Source organism: Bubalus kerabau, chromosome 1 (genome assembly GCF_029407905.1).
Source record: "Bubalus kerabau isolate K-KA32 ecotype Philippines breed swamp buffalo chromosome 1, PCC_UOA_SB_1v2, whole genome shotgun sequence".
Taxonomy (NCBI): domain Eukaryota; kingdom Metazoa; phylum Chordata; class Mammalia; order Artiodactyla; family Bovidae; genus Bubalus; species Bubalus kerabau.
Genome location: NC_073624.1, coordinates 11,757,126 through 11,780,858, shown reverse-complemented (window position 1 = coordinate 11,780,858; position 23,733 = coordinate 11,757,126). Strand labels below are relative to the sequence as shown.

The window sequence follows — 23,733 nt, the reverse complement described above, 5'->3', positions numbered from 1 at the left end:
TCACATGCAAAAAGGTGCCTCCAGGGCAACAGGCCCACCTGATGGGGTTGGTGCTCTCAGAAGAGACCCCAGGGGGCTCCCTGCCCCTTGCCGCTGGGGACACACTGAGAACCCTGCCACCCGGGGGGGCCCCCTCGGGCTCCAGCTCCTACAGCTGTAAGAAGAACATCTTTGTGGTTCGTGAGCTGCCCCGTCTGTGGGCTCTTCTCCGGATGTCTGAATGAACTAAGGTGGGTGGAGGGGGAGGCAGACAGGAGCAGGTGGTGGGGGGCGGGAAGGGGCTCAGGACTCTGGGGTGGGCCCCCAGGGCAAGGCTGCAGACAAAACCAGAGGGCCTCGGGGAACCCCCCCACCAATAGAGTGGTGGAGACAAAACAGAGGACATCTGAGGTGAAAAGGCTGGATCCTGAGATCTCTCAGTGCCAGCTATGGTTTCAGACTGTCTACTGATTGTCTCTGGGCAAGGATTATTGCTTCCGGCCTTTTTGACGGTAGAAGTCACTGGGCGATGTGACCGCCCCCGCCCCTCCAGTTCCGCCTCTGAGCGCCTTACCTCCTGGGGCCTCTCAGAGATCAGGATGAACCCGTTGTTGTCGACGACGAAGCAGTCCAGGTCCTGGGGAGAAGCCCAGAAGGAGGTCAAGGCCAGGCCCTAACACTGACCCCTAGTCTTGCTGCCTGCCCGCTGGACCATGTGGGGAGGCCTCCACATGGAGCCCTGGCTGGGGAGGAGGGGCTGGCCCATCAGGGGGACACGGGTGGGGGCTGTCCCTCCCCACTTCCCGCTGGGGAGGCACTCACGCTGTCCTGGCAGCTCTCTGGGCACGGCCCCTCCGCGGCACCACACTGGAGGGAAGGGCAGAGCTGTGAGTTGTGTATCCATGTGTGTGCGTGTGAGTGTGTGATGTGTGGTGCAATGTATGTGATGTGTGTGTGTGATATGTGATGTGTGACGTGTGTGTGATGTGTGTGTGATGTGATGTTTGATGTGTGTGTGTGATGTGTGGCGTGTGTGTGATGTGATGTGTGTGATGTGTGACGTGTGTGTGACGTGTGTGTGATGTGATGTGTGATGTGCGTGTGTTATGTGTGTGTGATGTGATGTGTGTGGTGTGTGATGTGTGTGATATGTTTGTGCATGGTATGGATGTGTGTGTGTGATGTGTGTGATGTGTGTGTATGATGTGTTTGTGATGTGATGTGTGTGTGTGATGTGTGTGATGTGATGTGTGTGGTGTGTGATGTGTGTGATGTGTGTGTGTGGTGTGTGTGATGTGATATGTGTGGTGTGTGATGTGCGTAATGTGTTTGTGCATGGTATGTATGTGTGTGATGTGTGTGTGATTGTGTGATGTGTGTGGTGTGTGATGTGTGTGATGTGTTTGTGCATGGTATATATGTGTGTGGTGTGTGTGTGATGTGTGTGTGGTGTGTGTGTGATGTGTGTGATGTGTGTGTGTGATGTGTGTGGTGTGTGATGTGTGTGATGTGTTTGTGCATGGTATGTATGTGTGTGGTGTGTGTGTGATGTGTGTGTGGTGTGTGTGATATGTGTGATGTGATGTGTGTGGTGTGTGATGTGTGTGGTGTATGATGTGTGTGATGTGCGTGATGTGTTTGTGCATGGTATGTATGTGATTGTGTGATGTGTGTGATGTGTGTGTGATGTGATGTGTGTGGTGTGTGATGTGTGTGATGTGTTTGTGCATGGTATGTATGTGTGTGGTGTGTGTGTGATGTGTGTGATGTGATGTGTGTAGTGTGTGATGTGTGTGATGTCTGTGTGATGTGTTTGTGCATGGTATGTGTGTGTGGTGTGTGTGTGATGTGTGTGTGTGTGATGTGTATGTGTGATGTGTGTGTGTGGTGTGATGTGTGTGGTGTGTGATGTGATGTGCGTGGTGTGTGATGTGTTTGTGCATGGTATGTATGTGTGTGGTGTGTGTGTGATGTGTGTGATGTGATGTGTGTGGTGTGTGATGTGTGTGATGTCTGTGTGATGTGTTTGTGCATGGTATGTGTGTGTGATGTGTGTGTGTGATGTGTGTGTGTGTGATGTGTATGTGTGATTGTGTGATGTGTGTGTGTGGTGTGTGATGTGATGTGTGTGGTGTGTGATGTGTGTGATATCTGTGTGATGTGTTTGTGCATGGTATGTGTGTGTGTGGTGTGTGTGTGGTGAGTGTGTGTGTGATGGGTGTGTGTGATGTGTATGTGTGATTGTGTGATATGTGTGTGTGATGTGTGTGTGATGTGATGTGTGTGGTGTGTTATGTGTGTGATGTGTTTGTGCATGGTATGTATGTGTGTGGTGTATGTTTAATGCGTGTGTGATGTGTGTGTGTGATGCGTGTGATGTGTGTGTGATGTGATGTGTGTGGTGTGTGATGTGTGTGTGTGGTGTGTGTGTGTGATGTGTGTGATGTGATGTGTGTGGTGTGTGATGTGATGTGTGTGGTGTGTGATGTGTGTGATATCTGTGTGATGTGTTTGTGCATGGTATGTGTGTGTGTGATGTGTGTGTGGTGTGTGTGGTGTGTGATGTGTGACGTGTGTGTGATGTGATGTGTGTGATGTGTGTGATGTTTGTGCATGGTATGTATGTGTGTGATGTGTGTGTGGTGTGTGTGGTGTGTGTGGTGTGTGGTGTGTGTGTGATGTGTGTGATATGATGTGTGTGGTGTGTGATATGTGTGTGGTGTGTGATATGTGTGATATCTGTGTGATGTGTTTGTGCATGGTATGTGTGTGGTTTGTGTGGTGTGTGATGTGTGACGTGTGTGTGATGTGTGTGCATGGTATGTATGTGTGTGGTGTGTGTGTGATGTGTGTGGTGTGTGTGTGATGTGTGTGATGTGTGTGTGCATGGTATGTATGTGTGTGGTGTGTGTGGGGAATGGAGCCCAAAGGACACCTGTGGTGTGCATGCAGGGGTCACATGCCTGTGTGGTGAGTGTGGTGTGTGCACACGGGGGATGTGTGTGGTGTAACATGTGTATGGTGTGTTCCTGTCGTGTGTGCCCTGTGTATGTGCACGGGGGGTCCGGGGCTGAGATGCGGGCAGGACCTTGGTGGCAGCAGCTCAGGTGCACAGGTCGGGGTCCTCACCCTGAGTGGCCCACCCACACCCCCACACCCACCTGCCGGGTGGCGGCCCAGAAGCTGTGCTGCAGGAATTCCATCCTCATCTGGACGCCCACGGCTGCCGGGGAGCGGGGCGGGGGTGCAGCGAAGAGATGATGAGAGAGGTGTTGGATCCCAGTCCAAGGGAGGAGGTGTATCCACAGAGGGCTGGGGGCACCTGGCAGCCTGGGCTGGGGGCGGGCGTGTGGCTCGGTCTCTCCAGAGCCAACAACACCAGAAAACACCCCAAGATGTGATGATGAGGTCAAGGAGCTGGGAGTTCAAGGTGGGTGCCCGGGGAGGTGGTCCCACTTTCCCGCTGAGACCCAGGTTGGAGTCCAGGGCCCTGTGGGAGCGACACCCCTCCACCAGCCCGCTCAGGCCCCCGCGTAAGAGGCTAAGAGGCTCCTCCTTACAAAGCAGGACCCAGTGAGCAGGCCTGCAGGAGGCTCCCAGCCCCGGAAAACCCAGCTCGATGCCGCTGCTCACAAGAGCCACCATGCCTCTCTGGTCCCCAGACAGGCTGGGAGAATGCGAGGTAGTGCCCAGAGGCTGGGAGAAATCTGGGCCCAGAGAATAGGAAGACAGGCAATTTGTAGAGAAAGAGAAAGCGTAAGGAAACGAGGCTGCTTCCTACCATCAGGGATGAAGATAAGAGACAATCCCCTGGGTGTCAGACAGCTAAAGTCCCGAGCTTGAGTCCACATGGTAGACAGCTCGGGGGGAGGGGGGGGATCCATGCCCAAGTCACTGGCCCCTAAACACGAAGAAGACCTACCGCCCAGGGTCTCTAAGGCCCCTGGCCGCTCTCTCCTCTGGGCCTGTCGTGAGTCCCTGTCGGGAGGGCTCTGATGGACCTGGGCAAGCCCCCTCGAGGTCTGCGGCTCCTTCCTCTGTGAAACGGGGACGGGTCAGGGTCCCCAGCATTCTGCCATGTTCACGAGACCACGTCACCCCAACGGGGAGATTTCCCACCACAATCGGGGGCTTTTTTGCTCCTGTCAGGTCTGGGGTGGGTGTGTATGAAAGGAGTGGGTGGGAAGGAGACAGGACGCTCCCCTCCTCCATTTCTCCCTACGACTGCAGGAGGCCCCTCAGCCATACCCCTCATTTTTCCTGTTACAACCTCCCCTGATGCTCATTTTATTTATTCATTTTTAGTCTTTTGGCTGTGCCCCAGGGCATGCAGGATCTCAGTTCCCTGACTGAGGAGCGAGCCTGCACCCCCTCTACTGGCAGCCTGGTCTGAACCACTGGGCCACTGGGGAAGTCGCCCTGCCCTTCATTTTAGACTTCTCTCACCTGTAGGAAGAAGCTGAGCGAAAGAGGAGGCATCGTCTAACAATGGCCAGAGGGGAGCAGCGTGAATGGTTTGGGATTCAAGAAACCCTGACCTTGGCCTCTGGGTCCAAGCTCTCAGACTCTTTCTAGAGCCAGACTCAGCCTTGCCACTCCATGGCTCAGGGCCGGGTCTCCTGGAGGTGTGGCATTTCCAAACTGGAAGAAATTCTGAGATTCTAACCCAGGGCATCTCGAGAGGGCGGGGCTAAGGTTTCCCTAATGAGACAGGACTTTGAGGCTCATGGGTGGAGACAGAGGAGCAAGGCCCCAAGCCTGTGCTCCGGAACCAGGGTCCATCTCACAGTGGGTTCACGAGCCCCTCCAGGCCCTAGGCCCTGGTCCTAGGACTTGGGACACCTCACTGCTTGCTGTCGGTCCACCCCGGTCACCAGTAGGCATTTCAGACTTCACATGGTCAAAGCCCGACTGTGGCTTTCTCCCCAAACCAGATCCTCCTTGAGAACCCTCCCCACATGAGGCCACATCGCCCACCTGATGGTCACTATCTTCCCACATCCCGCCAGAGTGCTGCTCCCCTTGTTTCCAAACTTCATGAATCACCCCACTCTCTCCAACCCCACCACTACCCCCATCCCACCTGGATTAACGCCCCGGACCCCCCAGCGGATCCTTCCCCACGGAGCCTAGAGAGTGACCTTCCTGAAGGTTAAGTTGTGTCTCTCCCTTGCTCAGAACCTTCCAAGGCCTTCCCGCTGCCCTCAGAACAAAATAGAAACTTCTCTGTTGGTTTGGCATCCAAGGCCCTGCCGATCTCTCTGATTTCAGCCCGAATCCCTAACTCCCTTGAACAAGCCTGTTCCCAACCCAGGGCCTTTGCACCAGCTGCCCGCTCCCCTCCACCAGCACCCCCACCCTCAGAATGCACTTCCCTAGAATTAATGAAGCGCTCCGTCTTACAACTGGATCTCAGGGCAAACAGCATCTCCTGAGGCAGTGTCCTGACCTCCCGGATAACGAGGTCCTCCCCTCGACTGGCCGTTCACACTCTATCTCATCACTCTTTATTTTCTAGGAAGCATGACATTTACTTTCCTCGTCCGTAGTCTGTTTTGCCCCACCTAGAATGGGGGCTAGCAGTGGGCAGGGGGCTGGAATTCCCTAGCCCCAAGAATAACACTTAGCACACAGCGAGGTTCTCAATAAATACTTTTCAGGCTAAATAAAATAAATGCTTGTGAATTCTGCAGAGTCGGCTCCCTGACTGGTGAGCCAGTTCTGCAAGGACTCCCCTTACCTTGGGGTGGAGGCCTCGCAGAACTCCTCTCTCCACTCGGAGCCCCTCCTTCCTAGAGATGGAGGTGCTGAATGCTGGAGATCTAGCTGTGCCTGGTGCCCTAGAGGACCCAGGGAAATCCACTAAGAGACGGGGAATTCAGGTGAGATACGAAGAATAATTTCCTAGGGAAGAACTGTTAGATGCTGAGAGCAGGGGTTGGTTTGGAGTAAGGCAGGCAGGGTGTGGGGCCTGGGGGGAGACAAGGGGGCAGGAAGGGGGCATCTTCAAGGATTTAAGGACAACTCGCTCACTGTGTTCCACCACACCTTACCTGGGGCTCGAATCATTTCAAACCCTTTTGTTCAATGCCTGCCTCACAAACTGAATCATGCTTTTCCACCCCATCAAAGAGCCCAGCCTCCTCCGGGGAGACTCCAGGGCAGCTCTCAGACCTCATCCCTCGCTCCAGTGGGCCCCAGGCTGGCCACCCCTGCCTGGCAACCCCCCAGAAGCCTGCTCTGTGCAGGTGAGACCACCCCTTGGTCCTGGGTTTGCAGATGGAGCGGTGAAGAGTCAGTCAGTCCCTGGCTGAGGCCGAAGGCAGGTGAGGCCTCCATCCTCCCAGGCTGCTGTCCCCACCCCACCAGGCCTGTGCTTGGCAGGTCCTTACATCAGAGCCTGACCTTGGTCCCTAGGGGGACCTGCCACAACCTGTTGGAGGGGGAGCGAGCAGACCCCCTTCCTCCTGCCCCTGCCCTGCCTGTCCCCCTGATCCATGCCGCCTCATGCCCTCCTCTGCCTGCTTCCTGCAAAGCAGTTTTTCTTTAAGACCCGCTCACTCGCACGGCTGGCAGACAAAGAGCCTCAATAAGGCCACAGGCGGCAGACAGCTTATCAAGATGCTCCTCTTTGCTCTGTGTCCTGGCTGTCACCTCCGCCTTGCTTTGTCATCACAGACGGCAAAACAAAACAGCCGTGCGGCACACGCACAAACCCGCCCTGCTGGAGCCGCTGTGCCCTGGGAGTCGGAAACTCCATCATCCCCCTCGCTCTCCTGTCGACCGACCGTGCCCTTGAAACCCAGTGGCAGGCTGTGCTAACCTGGGGGGTCGGGCGGCTGTGGGTCAACAGGGCCCATCCTTTATGTAGCAGGTGGGGAGCTGGTGCTCAGGGACCCCAGAGACTTCGTCATCCACCTGTCCACTTTGGGGCAGTGAGTAACCTCGCATCCGGTTAACAAACAGCTAATGGCTGGTTGTCAGAGCCTCTGGACCCTGACACCTGGCTGAGCTCTTCCGTCCCTGCCCATTCCTCACTCAGCCAGGGGAGGCAGACCCCTCTTCTGGAAGGGCCCTCCACTGTAGACCTGGGATGACCCACCCACCCACAGACAGCTGTCCTCTGTGATATGGGTCAGAGAAGAAGGTCCAGCCGGACATGCGCACCAGGACGGGAGTTCTGGTTGAGTTTTCAAGGAGGGGAAGGTGCCCCGTGGGTGAGGAGAGGGTTCCAGATGCTGGGAAGGACATGCTGTCCTGGGAGCAGCCGGGGGACAAGGGGGTGTGTGGGGTGGGTGGGGGCCGGTCTCATGATGCAGGGTGGGAGGCTGGGATCCTGGGAGGGAAGGCTGCTTTTCCTCTGGGCACTCCTGCTGTTGCCCAGCAGAGCAGACAGAGAAAGAAGGTGCAGGAGTGTCGAGGGGTCTCTCAGCCTGCACCCAGTGCTGACCACGGACCCCCAAAAGCGGGCGTAAAGGAAGAGGGACTCTGGATACCCCTGACAAACACACCACGCATCCAGCCATCAGGCAGGCTTTGAAAGATGCCAGGAAGGTCACCAGGGTCCAGCTCTGGCCGGCGGCTCCTCCCCAACTGGTCCCTGACTTCGTTTCCTTCGGGTCAACCCCTGCCTTCCCTTGGAATATCAATTTCTCCAACGCCTCTGTCCTGACTGGCTGGTAGAGAGGCCTCTGAGCTCTTGATGTCAATCTCTCCCCATCCAGCCAGAGGTCCAGGCTGGGGAAGGGGCTGGTTTGCCCCCCTTCCCCACCCCCGTGCTCCTCCAGGCTCACCCCAGGGCTCTCCAGAAAACCTGCCCCAGGCCCCGGCCCAGCCTGCCTGCGTCTCCCTCCCCAGATAGCCCTGGTCTCGGGTCACGAGGCTCAGTGACCTCTGTGTGTCTGCATGCCACTGGCTCTGCGTGGCCTGGGGCCCCTCCCTGGAGGACCTCAGACAGATGGGCCCTCATGCACCCCTCCCTCCAGAAGGTGTCCCTTTGACCAAGACTGTCGTTCAGCTTTCCCTTCCTGCAGGCATGGTGGGAGATACGGCCCCCACCTCTGAACAGATTCAGAGCGGCTTCCTGCTGCTTCACGGGGACCTCTGTGCTCTGGGTCCTGCCTCTTGGTCCCCAAAGGGAAGGGGAGAGGGGGCAGAGCTAGAGGATGCTGTGTGGGGGGCAGCCAGGGCGGGAAAGCCTGCGGAGGCGGGGAGGGAAGGTGGTGGTGCGGGGTGCTGGTGAACAGCGCTCCTGCCCCTGGAGTTCATGGCCGGCCGCGTCTCCCTCTGAAATGGGAGGTTTCAAGGGTGAGCGCCTCCGGTGTGTGTGCGCCCGCCCGCCCGTGCGCCCGCCTCCCGTGTGCGCGCCTGTCGCTGTCATCGCGGATGTTCCCCCGCTGTCACTCCGCTGCTCTCTGCTCGCACACGCGCGCCCCTCCCCGCCTGCCCCTCTCCGCGGCTCCCTCTGTCCCTCCCACTCCTCCTCCGTGTGCCATTGACCCGGCAGCCCTGGCCCCAGGAGGAGGCAGCGGCCGCAGGCTGCTCCCGCCGGTGCACTGCTGCCGGGTCCTGCTGGGGACCCGGGTCCTGCTGGGGATCGGGCTGTGCCGCTGTCTGATTCCTCCAGGAATTCCAGGAGGGGCTGGCTGGACGGCTCACACCACTGATTCAAGGGGCTTGTTCCTGCCAAAGGTGAGTGCTGAGTGCTCGGCGGGGGTGCGGGGTGGGGGGGGGCGTTGCGGGAGCTGGGCTTGGGGCCCAAGCCCATCCTTGCTGGGTTCTGTGCCTGCAGGGACAGCTGCTGTGCCTCCTACCTGGGGGCAATGGCTGGGGCTGGGGCGGGACTCAGGACCGGACATCTGGGCAGCTGAAGGGCACAGGGAACTCTGACCTCCCGGTGTTGGGGACAGGAGCCAGCATTCTGCCGGAGGAGGAGGGAGAAGGCAGCCACGGGGCCAGACGACAGGCCTGGTGGCATAGAAACCATCCCTGCAGCATGTGGGGCGCCAGCCGGGGGCCCTGGGCCACCTGCACGCCCAGCTCAGCACAGACAGCCCCGGGGTCTGGGTGCCATGTGAAGGGGACACAGCGGACGTCTGTGGGGTAGGGGGCAGCCTGGGGCACTGGACCTCAGGGGGCTGACTGACCTCTCTACAGGATGCCCTCAGTGTGGGGCGCTGGCCTCCAGGAGGCTGCCCTTAGACGGGGGTGCAGGGGAGCCCTCCCCAGCTGGACCTTAGTCCCTAGGCTCCAGCGGAGCCTCCCTGGGGGGCGTGGCTGGGAGTGGACGAGGGAGGGGAGCCTCCAAGCCCTTCCTCCTGCCCTTCCTTGAGGCTCTGGATCAGCTCTCAGCCCACCCAGGCCTGGTGGGGGCCCCAGGAACCAAGCTGAGGCTGGAGTCCCCCAGATGTACACCCCTTCTACCTACAAAGGGGTCAGAAAGCCTTGGCGGGGGTGGTGGACTCAGCTTAGGGGCGGCCAGGACAAGACAGTGCAGGACAGAGGCCCCCTGACCAGGCGTCCGGGCCTCCTTGTCCTCTCCCTGAGCTGCTGTCTTCTGCCTGGGGTGGGCGGGGGCAGGCTGGCACCTGGCTGTCAGGCCATGGCTGGGTATCACCTGGTCTGACTCAGATTGACGCCCGGCAGCTTAGATAACTACATGGGCTGGGGTGCTGGGGGGCAGGCTGAGCACGTGGAGATGGGTGGAGGAGTCCAGCTGGGAGGGAAACCCGCAGCGATTCCCCCCTCCCCACTGCACAGGCTCGGCTCTGCCAAGAGAGGGAGACCAGGGAAGCCAGCCGGGGGTGGCGGAAGGAGGAGGGGGAGGCTTCTTAAGATCCGATCTGGCTCCTTTGCGTTTGCCTGGAAGCTGTGTCTGGGGCCAAGCGAGCAAACCCTGCCCGCATTTCAGTCCCCAAGCTGAGGGGCCGGGAGGGGGTCTGTAAAGGTTGGGGTGCCAGGGGAGGTCTCTCCCCACCACTACACAGATCAGACCTCCTCATCTCCTGCCTGCCCGAGGCCACCATTGAGCCTAGTCCAGAGCCTGCCCAAGAGCAACTCCTATGAGAAGTGACGGGGGTGGGGGTACTTTATGTCCGTCTTCCCAGAGGGTCTGCTTGAGATCGGGAGGCAGTGTCTGACAAGGAAGCCAGGCTGTAGGAAGTTGGGGATGAAAACGGGACTCGCATTTAAAAATGAACCAGGAGGCTGTCTCCTCCAAGAACAAATTTAGAGATTTAAAAAAACCTGCTTCCGCACTGCTTGAGCCGCGCGTGTTCCGGGTGCCGGGCAGGGAAGAGGTGGGAAGGGCCCGGAAGGCCAGACCGGCGGCTGCGGGTGGAGGGCACAGCCCTGGTGCCACCCCCAGGGCTCAGCGTGGGTGCCCCAGTCCTGCCTACGGGGGGTCTTTGGGCTTGGGTAGGCGGGAAGGAGGGCGCTGCCCTCGGGTCCCTGGGCAGTGGCCTCAGCCTGGCCTCTCGCCTCTGTGACCTTCACCTCTCCACAGAGCGCAGACTGCAGAAGTCTTGCTCTGGGGTGGAGGTCCAGGGGGGTAGGGTGTGCGGCCGGTCGGCATGATGTCCCAGGGGCAGGAGTGCCAGTCAAGGCACAGTGGACGCTGCCGGCTGTGGGGTGTGGACCGGGCTAAGGGGGATGGACGTGACCCGGCAGCAGTGAGGAGGGGCGTGGACACCAGGCCTGTGGGGTTTCCTGGAGGTTTCTAACCTGAGACTGAGCCAGCCCTGCCTGGAGGAGGAGAGAGGGTGGGTGCAGAAGCACAGAGAGATCAGAGGCCGCCCCCCCCCAGGCTGGGTGTCTGCAGGAGGCAGGAATACGGCAGGCCTCTCCTTCACGGGGCCAGGTGAGGCGCCCGCCTCCGAGTCTCCAGGGTACTCTGGCCCCCAAGTCTCCAGGGGACACGGCCCCCCACGCGGCTGGGAGGGAGCACGTGGGCCCTTCTGCTCCAGCTGCCACCTCCTGCCCGTCAGCACCTCCCGCCCCGGCTTCCCTGGAGCTCCCAGCCCACATGCTCACCTCAGTGCACAGCCCCTGCTGCAGGGGTTCTAGAAAGCATCCTCCCCACCCCTCCAGGAAGACCCCTGCCCCCCAGGACTCTCCCCATGGCATCTGTGGGCGTCCCTGGGAAGAAGGGCGTCAGGGAGGGGGCGACCAGTTTGATAAAAACAACTGCGTCAGGTACACTGAGCCAGCGGACAAGGAGACGTGGGGTCAGCTGTGAAGCTGGGCAGCTGAGAGGGTGCAGCCCGTCCCTGCCCCCTGCCTCCTGCTCTGGCAGCCTCCATGTGCAGGCAGGGCAAAGCAGGACCGGCCTAAAGGCCTGCAAAGACAGCCGGGTTAGCAGCCTTGTCGCTGGACTGCTCGGACGCAAGCCTGCCACCTTCTACTGCCTGACCTGAGACAAGATACTGAGTCTCCAGGGCCTCTGTTTCCCCATTTGCAAGTGGGGCTGACAGCGCGTCTCAGCCCAGGGAATAGCTGGGGGACCAGGGACCGCGCACAGCTGCTTGTGGCTATGGTAACGTGTCTCCCTGGTCCAGAGCCTTCCTGCAGGAGGTGATGCTTCCAGCACCCCTACCACTCCCGCACTGCCCCCTGCTGCCCGGGCCCCTGACGCAGCCCCCCAGGAGAGGAGTGACCGAGCCCAGGGCCTTTCAAACTTGACCAGATACATGAATTGCCTGTGATCTTCTAAGAGGCAGGTTCCAACCCCATCAGCCTGGCCTGGGTCTAGAAAGTCCCTGGGGAGGCTGGTGCTGTTGACCCCTGGACTGCCCTTGAGTAGCAGGGGGCTGGGTGGGGCATAAAGCCCCGGTTTCTGCTCTGGGGGGCACTCGGGGTGCTCGACTCTCAGCTCTTGACCAATCTCCGCCCAGATTCTCGCAGCAGGGCTGCCCTCCACTCTGTGCCCCTGTCCCGGGACTGGACAAAAATGCCCACAGGGCTGAGGGGCTCGGAGCCTGGAGACCCCCCACCCTCACTTGTTTCCGTTCTCCACCTGGGTGGGGTCTCCCCTCCCAGATGGTGTGTGGGGTCTCCCCTCCCAGACAGTATGAATTTATTCCTCAGCGGCCAGCGCCTGCCTTAGCAGCTGTGCCCCCGGCTTCCTGAAGTAGGTCACACTTTCCTAACGAGGCTGAAAGCTTCCGGGTTTTGCGGGGGGAAGGGGGTCCTCAAGTTGGAGGTGGGCCGGAGGGCAGAGTGCTGGGCCCAGGGGTCCCTGAGGCGTGCTTCTGGGGTCCCCAGGCAGGCAGGACCACTCCCCAAGGAGCAGTCTGCACCCCATGGACCTGGGGAGGGGCTTGTTCTTGTCAGGCTTCTCTGGAGATCTCAGGGCCACCAGTGTCCCCTCCCCCCAGACGGTGGCTTTAGTGGACCTCACGCTGGGGGGTGGGGTGCCAGGACCTGCACTCAAGTCACCTTCACGGCCAGGTGCTCACTCTAGGAAGTGGGTGGGGAGGTGGGGATGAGCCCAGGTGGGCATGGGGAGAGGGCTCTCGGCCACCTGTCTCCCCATGGCAGCCGGAAAGACTCGTGGGTGGGTCTGAGAGTGGAAGGGCCCCCTAGGGGCCTCTTTCAACCTTGCTTCTAGGCCAGAGGTCCCTCCCCCGCCACCCCATGCACCTGTCTGCTGGGGGCACTTGAGAACTGCCGGAGGGGCGGCATCTGAGGGTGCGTGAGTGCACGCGTATGCGTGTGTCAGCACGTGCCCTGGCTGCACGCTCTCTGGGGTTGTCTCCCCACATGCCATGTTGGGAGCGTGTGTGCACCCTGCTCAGTCCACACCTACATGTCTCCCTGCTGGGGCCACTGCAGGGAACCATCACCAGGGAGCGGGCCTCTGTCCCTGGCTGGCCGTGTGACCAGGCTAGCTGGTCTTCATCTCTGAGCCTGGGTGGCTGCTGACCCGCCCAGTACCGGGTGGATGCTTTGAGCTGCTGACATGAGGGTCCTTGCTGGTGGGAGCACTGAGGGGCTATTCCGAGGGTTGGGGCCGAGAGGGTGGACAGTGACCTCGGTGATGGAGGTCTGGAGGCTGTGTGTGAGCCCGGCCCACGGTGACTGCCATGTGACAGCTGCTTGCCTGGCATGGGCTCAGGAACAGGGATGTGAGGTTGGGGGCAGGAAAGAGTGCTCAGCGGCCAGGCTTGTAAGCTGCTGACCCTTCCCTGGGGAGGATAGGGGCCCTGGCTTCTCCTTGTGTCTACCTGGGGTCACCTAGACTGTCTTCCAAGACAGTGTGTCCTGAGTTCAGCAGACATGAACTCGCCTCCCACGATTAGACTGGTCTCATGGGGGACAGTATGTTTTGCTTATTGCCTTCGAGATAAGGAGACTGAGATCCAGAGAGCCGATGGGGTTTAACTTACAGAGCGGCTGACACAGACTTGAACCCAGAGCCCACCCTGACCTGGGCGTTTCAGCCAGGAGCCCATGGGGTCTGGTGCTAGGAGGTGGGGAGGCATCCGGAGATGACCCCTAAGCTGCTCCTCCACCGCCAAGCCCAGGACCCTGGTCCATCCTCAAGGTTGCTCCCTCACTCCACATCTGCCCAGCGTGCCTCCTCTGCAGCCCCTGTGACGCTGTGAGCCCTCCAGAGCAGGGGATGGGGGCTAAAGTCCAGAGCCAGAGCCAGGTCCCCCCTCCCCCCCCCGAAGGAGTCCCCTCCCTACCTCCCCCCCCATCCCAAGTGGCCCCCACGCTGAGCAGGTGCCCCTGCCTGGCCGCTGCTGAGGACCCGCGGGCGCTGCGCTCTGACTGGGCTCGAGAGGCCAGGAGGCAGCTTGGCAGCTGTATGGAAGCGGGGAGGAGGCGGGAGAGGCCCCTGGTGCCCGAGGGAAACCCTGATGGTGATGAGATTCCAGGGCTCAGCAGGCCCCCAACAGCTCCTCCCACATCCTCAGTGCCTGCTCGGCTCTGCCATTGGCTCCCGGGCTCCCAGAATTAAACCGGTTGTGGGAGGGGGAGCGGGAGGCTGCAACCTGGAGCCACCGGGGGACCCGTGTGGCCGCCCTCTGCGAGCAGCATCGCGGTCCCCCTCCCAACTGGCCTTCCCCACCTGGCGCCAGGCCCAGCTGTGATGGGGCCCTTGGCCATATTGGGAGGGAAGCAGGGAGGGCCTGTGCCATTGGGTTGGGGTGGGAGCGGGTCCCTTGGGAGATGGAACCCCCTCTCCTTGTCCCTGGCCCTGCAAGCTCACCCTCTGCTGGACCTGTCTCCCCACTGCAGCACGAGCCCCTGAGCTGATGAGTTTTTCCCCAGACCTGCCGGAGGCGGAGGACAGAGTACGGCTGCTCCCCCACTAGGAGACCGTGGAGGGAAAGCAGGGGGCTGCCCCGTGGAGAAAGCGGGGCCTGGGGCTCTCCCGTGACCCACCCACTGACCGACCTACCAACTGCCCTGTGCTGGGCCTGGTCTCTGCCTCCCTGGGGGCCATGGTAAGAGTGCAGTGGGGTGGGGAGCCAGGTAGCCCTGGCTTTAGGCACCTGGGATGTGGGGGAGGCTTGTACACAGAGGAGGTCACATGACTCCAAACACGTTCAGGAGATCATCCAGGGAGATAAGGAGAAGGGGCAGGCAGAGGATGGGGGCTGGGGTTGGGGGGGATGGACAGCTCCTGAACCTCCTAGCCTGGAGCTCAGTGCCATCTGGGCTCCATCTGAGGGCTCCCGGGATGCCCGCCTGCCCCTGCACGCTCCCTGACTCATCCAGGGAGGCTGAGGTTCCTGGCTTCTCAGCCCTCTCCCTCCCCTTCTCCCCCAGCCAGGGAATCAGAGCTGAGAAGAACAGGAGAGGAGTGTAAAGAGACACCAGCCCCCTCCACAACCCCTGGGCTGGAACACCTGATGCCCGCTTTGCTCATCTCTCTCTCCCTCTCTCTCAGGACTGACTGAACGGACGGACGGGGGCTCCTCTCCCCGGAGGTGCAGGGCCTGGCCACAGTGCAGCCGCCATGCTGGCCCTGGGCAGCAGCCCTGAGCCGAGGGACACCAAGGGGCACACCTGGCTCGCTCTATGGAGGCGGATCTCTTGTGAGTGGGTGGTGGGGGGACGTCGGGCTAGCGGGGCTGCAGGGACCATCTGCCCGGGTGTCCGTCACCAGCCCTGCCCGTGGTTCCAGGGGAAGAGCCACCTCTGAGCTCCGTGATGGGTGGATCGGGAGCAGGGTCCCACGTGCAGGTCTGTCCTCTTAGACGGGTCTGCTTCCGAGCCCAGGGGCCCCATCTCCCTCTTTTAATGGCAAACCTCTTGTCGTGCTTGGCTGGAGGCTGAGTGGGCCTGGGGCCTGCTCTTAGGGCCCCATGATGGAGGGAACCAGTGGGCTCTGGGGACACGGCGCTGGAAGGGCTTTAGGGGTGTGGTCCAGGCCCTCCCCTGTATAAGGGGACACAAAGGCCACCCACTGCCCACAAGGGAGACTAGTGAGCTGTCGGGTGAAGGAAGCCCTGGGAATTCTCGCACAGCTGAAGGGTCAAGGCTACGGGGTAAGAGATAAGAATCATCCTGGGGGGACGTCCATCCACCTGACCTGCCGGCGCCCGGTCAGCCCTGAGATGCCACCGCCCCATGACATAGACGAGCTAAATTATTCACCATGCAGAGCGGCTGAGCCCCGAGACGCCCAGCTCCCCTTTCAGCCTCCTTCTAGAATCACTCAACACCTCGCAACACACAGCTCTGTTTTCTCGTCACCAGAGCTTTCACGCTGGCCTGAATTTCTCGGGGCGGGGGGACGGTGACCTCTAGTCCTGTTGGTCCTTCTGAGTGGGGAGGCCGGATGGGCTGAGTGTTTCTCTGGGGAAAGTGGGGCCCGAAGGAAGGGAGGCTGACTTCCGAGTGGCAGGGCGGGGGGAGTTGGGCAGGCTGCCTTGACTGCAGTCAGCTCAGAGGGCGACAGGTCAGCGGTCCAGCAGGTGACCTCGGGTGGCTGGAAGGGCCTCCAGCTGGCATCCACGGCCCTACCTGTGCTCATTTCGCCCCTGAGAACAGAGAGGCTCAGGTGTCAGCCTGGTCAGGCCTCTCAGGTGTCACTGACCCTCCAGGAAAGGGGGTGCAGTCCTATTCTGCTCCCTCAGGCCCTGCCCTTCGGGACACCAGACCCCAGACCCCTGCTGGACATAGATTCAAAGCCACCCCCTCCTGGACCTGGTCAGGGAGGTGCTGCCCCTCCCAGTGGAGCCAAGTGGCTAGAGTGGGTCTGAACTTGTCCATCACTCCTTGTTTGGGGCCTTCCTCTGGGCTTGGCCAGCCTCCCTCCCCCTCCACAGGGACACCCAGGACAGCGAAGGGGGCTTTGCGTTCACTCTTAGAAGGGTAGACCCTGGAGCGAGCTGCCCTGAGGCGTTGTTTTCTGAGGGCCCCTTCCCCTGCAGCCCCGCCACAAGGGCTCTGGGCAAACTCTGAGACCACGAGAGGAATGCTGCCATCGGATTCCTCCTGCAGAAATTGGGGACGGAGTTGCCGGCTAAGGGCAAGGCTGGTTGTGGAGCGAGAACAGATGTGTCACGTGTCCAGGCCCAAGATTTGTGTGGCTTGCACCCCAGCGTCCTCTGCGTGGAGGGGAACTGGCGTCTCACCCTGTCATTTCCACAGCAGTCTCGGAATGCGAACTGGGTGCTGGGGCTCCCTACTCACCCTGAGGTGCTGGACCGTCTTGGATGTGGGATTCCTGCAGGCCAGGGTAGGGGGGGCTTGGTGTGTGCCTTGGTGCATACAGCACGGCCCCCACCCACTCTCCGTGCAGCTCTAGGTGCGTGTGAGGGGTGGGCATCGAGAGAAGGGAAGAGAATCTTTCCCACTGCAGCGCCCCTGGAGAGGGACGTGGAAGGTCCCCTCACAGCCCCATGTCCTCTGTCGTGTCAACGTCTATCGTGTCGGGGGCCCGAGGTGACCCACCACCCGGGATCTGTTCACTTGAGGGTGCTGCAGTACTGAGTTCTGTCTCACGTGGTTAGGACACGCTAGTGCACGCTTGTGGGTGGCCATGGGGATCCTGGCAAGGCCCCGTTGTGGGATCTGCATGAAGAGGACAACAGGAGGAGGCGGTGACCGTCTGTCCTTCTGTCCCCCGTCTGCCCCCAGGGCTCGCCTGCTGGATCGCCTTGTGCACGGCGGAGGCTGTCCCTGCCTGCCCCTTCCCCTGCACGTGTGACGGCCGCGGTCTGCAGGTGGACTGCAGCGGCCTGGGCCTGACTGCGCCGCCCCCGGACCTGCCAGCAGCCACCCGCAGCCTCCTGCTCCTCAACAACAGGCTGAGCTCCCTGCCCAGCGGGGCCTTCGCCAACCTGTCGGGCCTGCAGCGGCTGGACCTCTCCAACAACTTCCTGGACCGGCTGCCGCGCATGGCCTTTGGGGACCTGGCCAACCTGACAGAGCTGCAGCTCCGAAACAACAGCCTCCGGGCCCTGGACGCCGCGCTGCTGCGGCCCCTGCCGCGCCTGCGCCACCTGGACCTGTCCCTCAACGGGCTGTCCCGGCTCCCGCCCGGCCTCTTCGACGGGCTGCCTGCCCTGCGCTCCCTGTCACTGCGCGCCAACCGCCTGCAGAGCCTGGACCGCCGGACCTTTGAGCCCCTGGCCGGCCTGCAGCTGCTGCACGTGGCAGACAACCCCTGGGAGTGTGACTGCCACCTGCGGGACTTCAAGCGCTGGCTCGAGTGGTTCTCCTACCGAGGTGAGTGCAGGGGAGGCTGGACGGGCCAGCAGCAGGCAGAGGGCCTGGTGCCCCTCCTTCCTCCTGTGTCCCCTCTGCTCCGGCCGTCCTTCTGTACCCTCTCTCTCTCCAGACTGACTCCCTGCCATGTGCTCTCCCTTCTGTAGGTTTTCAGGATGGGCTTGAACACACCGTGTAACTGTCCCCTGGGCATCCCTGGGCCCGGGGAAGAGGGGATGAATTAAAACCACCCTCTCTCCTCTGAATAACGCAGCCACCTCTTACACACCCACAGTTTCAGGAGGTAGAGTGGAATTCAGATCCGCAGATGCAATCCCATTTTCATTTTGACGCTGATCTCAACTCCTCCTCCCAAGAAGTTGTTATCAAAGCTTTGGCTAAGAAACCCAAAGCCTCTGGTTTCCAGTTCCTTCCCTTACTCCTTTCGTTAACCCCGGGCAAGTCCTAGAAAAAGCTTCAAAATGATTAAATGAAATGGACAGGAGGGCAAAGATGTAAGCCTCTGGTTAAAAGCGCCAGATCTGGGTTGGCTTCGTGGCTCTGCCACTTACTAGCTGTGTGATCTTGAGAAAGTAGGCTAGCCTCTGTGGCTGTGCCCCATCAGTGAAACGGGGCAAATAACAATATCTGCCTCAGAGAATCCCTGTGCAGATTAAATCAGAAACACATGGAAAGTAACTGGAAAAGTACTCAGTGTAAAGTGGGTCTGCAGTAAAGCTTACTCATTTATATGTCCACTTGCTTGCTGGTAGAAGTCGTAATATTTAACCAGGCTTAACTAGACACGATTTGGTGCCCAGCACAAAGTAGGGCTCCAAGAATATTTGCTGAATGAATGAATTGATGTGAAAAGAACTCTAACGCTTTCATCAGGCTGACTCCTTTTGTTTCAGAGTGTTTCCACAATCTCATTATTTGCCTAATATTCCCATACGTTAGTTAATTAAAAACATTTTACAAATGATAAAGTGCCATAAAATGTTAGTCACTGTGGTAATTGCTCCCATTTTTTGTGAGAGGAGAAATAATAATGAACACTTGTATAGTTTCCAGTTTCCAAGTATCTTTCCATACCCATGACCTGCTTGACCCCTTAGACCAGCTGAGATGGTCATTCTTATGACAGCCATGAAAATCGAGCCTCGTGAGTGATTACGTGACTTAGGTACTTTGCACAAGATGACGTGGCCGGGAGGGAGTCAACCTCAGGTTTTTGGAGCAGGAAGGTGAGGTAGCCCCATCTCCATGGCCAGTTCCCGCTGGCCCAAAGGCCCTGAACACAGTTCACGGGGTGTAAGCCTTGCATAGGCGGTTGGCGGCACGGGGGAATTGGACAACCAGAACGATGTGTGATCTGCAGGGGACATCCTTGCCCCTCCAAACGGTCATCGGTCACCGGGAAGAAAAGAGCACGGAGGGGAATGTACATTTTAGGATCTTGTCACTGTTGGAGCTATTTTCCACCCTGCATGCCTCCAAAAGACACCAACCAAACCAAAACAAAGAACCTAGGCTTTTCCTGCACCCGGGAAAGACTGATATCTATTGTGTGGGGAGTCTGTGGCAGCTGGGCTGGGCTGGGCGCTGGCAGGGACAGGGGGCAGGAGCCCAGGCCCTTCCATGGGGGCAGGCAGTGCCTGCATCCTGGTCTCCGGACACTGAAAGAGGCCAAAAGGGGGTGTCTGGGCAGCTGCCCTCCTCTCGTGCCACCTGTGGTCTGCACCCGCCTCCCCCAGGTCAAGTCTGGCTCGGCCGTCATTTGGGCGAGCCTGGGCAGCCTTGTGGCCTGCACGCCTTCGTTGGCTATGGCCCCTCCTCTGCCTTCGGGGGTCTTCGGAGCACCCTAACAAGATGCCTCTGGGCTCAGAGTGCTACGGCCAGGGCACTGACGGGGCCACTGTTGCTCTAAGAAGGACACCACTCTTGTGGTTTCTCCTCCCCCTTCTCCAAGGAGGTACCTTAGGGACCAAGGTCCCTCTTGGAGGAGTGTGGCTCTGACTTCTGCCCTTGGTGTTAGCTTGAGGAGCCTGGGGGCATGAGACTCTGGGGAGAATGGTGCCGGGGATTACAGACAGGTCAGCAGGGATCAGGACAGTGCCTGGGTTACAGATGGGCCAGTGGGGATCAGGCAAGGAGGGGTATGGACTGTATTTGGGTCGTGGCCCCTCCTTCCTGAGCACGGGGCAGGGGGTGGCTGGTTTGACTCTGGGGAGCAGGCAAGGTGGGGATGTCTGTGTGCTTCTCTATCAAATAGGAACAGGGACACTGTCCACGTCACAAGGCTTCTGCATGGATTAAATGCCACCATGTGTACCCACCTCCCCAGCTCTAGGCTTCATACACGCTAGTCCCCCACTTTCCTCTCCTATCGCCGTGGCTACAGGACTCACTGCCTTGCTGGTGGAAAATGGTCCTCCTGGGCCCTCCACGTGGGACCTGGGGCTGGGAGAGGGACGGCTGGTTCTCATCCCACCTTTTCTCTCTCCCGATGCAGGGGGGCGCCTGGACCAGCTGGCCTGCACCCTGCCCAAGGAGCTGAGGGGGAAGGACATGCGCATGGTCCCCATGGAGATGTTCAACTACTGTTCCCAGCTGGAGGATCAGAATAGCTCAGCCGGGCAGGAGGTCTCCGGGCCGCCCTGCACCAAGGCCAGCCCGGAGCCTGCCAAGCCCAAGCCGGGCCCCGAGCCCGAGCCCGAGCCCAGCACCGCCTGCCCCCAGAAGCAGAGGCCACGGCCCGTGAGCGTGCGGCGGGCCATCGGCACGGTGATCATCGCGGGCGTGGTCTGCGGTGTGGTCTGCATCATGATGGTGGTGGCCGCCGCCTACGGCTGCATCTATGCCTCCCTCATGGCCAAGTACCACCGCGAGCTCAAGAAGCGCCAGCCCCTCATGGGTGACCCGGAGGGCGAGCAGGAGGACCAGAAGCAGATCTCCTCCGTGGCCTGAGAGCCCGGCAAAGAGGGTGGGGGAGTGCTCTGGCTCTCTCTCTGCCATCCCCTTCCCACCTTCCTCCCAGCCTCCGTGGACCCTGAGCCTCCGGAAGCCACCAGCGTGTGCTGACGCTCCTCCTGGGGCCCCCAGAGCTCTGGACTGCGGGCAGAAAGGACAGGTGTGCCACAGAGTCTCCTGGGCCCGGCGCCCCCATGCCCCTTCAGCCTGTCCTGCAGTCAGAGCTCACAGCCTGTGATGCTCCCCACCTCTGGCTCGACTCATCTCGCCTGCATCTGGGGTGCGGGGCCGGTTTCTGGAACTCTCTTCTGAGCTGGCCGATGTTGGGCCCAGCTTCCAGTGGCTGGTACCAACGTGCAGTCAGACCAGCCCTGCCATTGAGACCGGCGCTTGGAAACCCAGCACCACGCCCTGGCTGACAGTGCCAGGCCCTGAGTTACTGACCTCCCCACCCCGCTCACTGTTCACTCTCCCAGTCGCTCGGTGTTGCACTCACAGTCGCATGGGGACAGAGGTTGTAGAACCTCGGGGAGCAGAGCCAGGCCTCCCCCTTGGTCTCGGCACCCAGACCACACAACCTCCTGCTTGCTGACACAAACTCCCGCAGCTGACTGGGAGAAGCCCAAACCCATGGCCACGAGGATTCCTTTCAGATCCTCTCCAGGGTCCAAGGTGGAGCTGCTGGATGAGGCTGCTCGTTGCCATGGTAACCTGCTCACACCTCTCCTGCTGGGCTTTCTGGGGATGCCGCTGGCCCAGAAGCCTTGAGGCTGCAGCGTGTGTGGACGGCGGGTCCCCTGGGTGTCCAGGTACAGACCGGGCTTGTCCTCAGCACTGCCGAAGTACATCCCTGCCAGGCCCTGTGGGGCCCCCCACCCCCACTCCCACAGCCTGCAGCCCCAGAACTGTTGCTCTGAACCTTCACCCCCCCTGCCCCTACCTTCAGCATCCCTGGGCCTGTGACCTCGGGGCGGGGGACTGGCTCATACTCTGTGACTGCCCTGCCAGCACATCCCAAGCAGACGCTGGGAACAGCGAAAGGCCGCCTGCATTCTGCTCAGAGGCATCAGTAGAGGGGGCAGGGTCCCTTTCCCAGCGTTCTGTCTGCTCCATCTGGCTTCCCACAATCCTCGCGGCCCCTAGACTGGGGCCCAAACCAGAGCACAGCCCTGGGAGCCTGTCTATCTCTACCTGTAGCCCCTAAACCACCAAAGGGACTGAGGCTGGGGACGGGGGTGGGAGGGGGCAGTGCAGGCTCTCCTTACCCAGGTCTGCCCCCTTGGTCAGTGTGATCTGAGGTGAGTCTGGGGCTCTCTCTGCAGGACACCAGCCTTCCCCAGCTTATGGAGGGTTGGGAGCCATCAGGCTGGTTTCTGGCTCTGAGACGGGAGGTCTCGAGGGGGTGGGTGCCCAGAACACGGGTCTGAGGCAGGACAAGGACGGGGGTGCTGAGTGCAGGCTGCCCACCCGGCTGGCCACAGTCTTCCTTCTTTCGAGGTGCTGGCTGACACTGGATCTGGGGGTTCGGGGAGTAGGGGAAGGCTGGGTGTTGTCAGTGGTGGAATCTTAGCCTGAGACAGAAGATTTTTAAAGGCAAAATTATATTTCTGGTTTGTTGTTTCAGATGACCAATAAAGACTGTATTTTCCTACATGCCTCCTGGTTTCCTTGGGCGGGAGGCGAGTCTGGAACTGGGATCTGGGACAGGGTCCCCAGGCAGGGGCATGGGGTGTCCCCAGTCCCCTAAGGTGAATGGATACTCCCAGCCGAGGCCTGGCTTTGGGGCACCCCTGGAAGGGCAGTGGGGGAGCACAGAGACCCAGGTCTGCATCAGCCCTGCCATGAGCCTGGCCACCTTGAAGCTGAGGGCTGACACCGTGGGGTAGAAGGTGCACCTATGACCCAGGGACCCTGCTGCATGATGGAAGAGGGGTTCCCCGAGGGCACTTTAGGGGAGCAGGTTTCACCAGTCTTGGGGAGGTCTCTGGGTTTGCAGGAGGTACCCCGTTTAACATCCTGTGCTTTTAAGATTGACTCCAGGGACAGGCCGACAGGACTTGGGGCTCACACAGATGACCTCTCCTAAGGGTTCAGCAGACAGGATCAAAATCATGGACCGGAGGCCTGGGGATGGCGGCCAGGAGAGGAAGTGGCCGGGAGGACAAGAAGGCCTCCGGGTGGGTCATCCACCCGATGCCCAAGTGACCCACCTTGCCTAATGGCCTCTGGCTGACTGGGCCTAGGCTACACAGGTCACACTCTTCAGACCAAGATGGAATTCTCTCCTAACTGGGAGCTCTCCACTGGGTGACCACCCCACCCCCCGACCCCTAGCCCAGTGAGACAGGAGCAAACCCTAGGGAGAAGAGAGCTAGTAGGCCCCTGTTCCAGGAATTTAGCTGGACCCCCTCTGGGGAGGGAGTAACTGGGGGGAAGTCCTAGCTGGACCCCTTCCTAGGTGGGGGGGTAACTTGGGGGAGGTCCCAGCTGGAGCCCTTCCTGGGTAGGGGGGGTAACTGGGGGAGGTCCCAGCTGGACCTCTGCCTGGGTTGGGGTAACCAGGGGGAGGTGTCCCCCTGTAACCCTGATGGGTACAGCAGAACTGGGAGACTGGTGCTTGTGGGGGCAGAGGACAGGCCCCCACAGCCTGCACAGGTGTGGGTAACACACAGGTGCGCTGTTCTGGGCGCATGAGGTCTGAAGGCCTGCTGGGCTCACGCAGGCGCAGCTCTAGACAGAGATCCTCCGACCACAGCCGCTGTGCTGGGGACACAGCTGCAGCTGATGGCAGCCGCAGATGAGGCTCTCGATATTCCCCAAGCAGGCCTGGCACTCACAGAGACTTGATAGTGGGTCCTGATCAGAACGGTACAGTCCCAGAAATTTTGCATAAACTCTTGCGAAGCAGCTGCTTAGCGGTCAAAGGATCCCTCCTCGTCCACCTGCCTGGCCCTCGGCTGGGCCTTGAGGCTGTCCTTCCTCCTCCCCTGCACAGACATGGGGCGTGCGGCCCGCCTATCAACACACGCTCATGTGTACACAAGGGAAGGAGCCGCCAGGACAGCATTCAAGGGCTCAGGGAGGCTGAGCCACAGGCCAGGAAGAGGAAATTAC

General features: G+C 60.3%; 2 protein-coding genes across 2 annotated transcripts in view; one reads left to right on the top strand and one right to left on the bottom strand.

Annotated features, from left to right (window-relative positions):
- Nucleotides 1-23,733, bottom strand: part of CACNA2D4 (calcium voltage-gated channel auxiliary subunit alpha2delta 4) — a 70,028-nt gene that overhangs the window by 5,738 nt on the left and 40,557 nt on the right. The window contains exons 27-29 of the mRNA XM_055579685.1: nt 3,141-3,202; nt 802-846; nt 554-616 (exon numbers count right to left, since the gene is read on the bottom strand). Of these exons, the coding sequence (XP_055435660.1) occupies nt 554-616; nt 802-846; nt 3,141-3,202 (170 nt within the window). The remainder of the gene's footprint in view (nt 1-553; nt 617-801; nt 847-3,140; nt 3,203-23,733) is intronic.
- Nucleotides 14,948-20,616, top strand: LRTM2 (leucine rich repeats and transmembrane domains 2). Its single transcript, XM_055567738.1, has 3 exons — nt 14,948-15,026; nt 17,077-17,667; nt 20,162-20,616. Exons 1-3 carry the CDS (start codon nt 14,948-14,950, stop codon nt 20,614-20,616), a joined length of 1,125 nt encoding a protein of 374 aa, XP_055423713.1.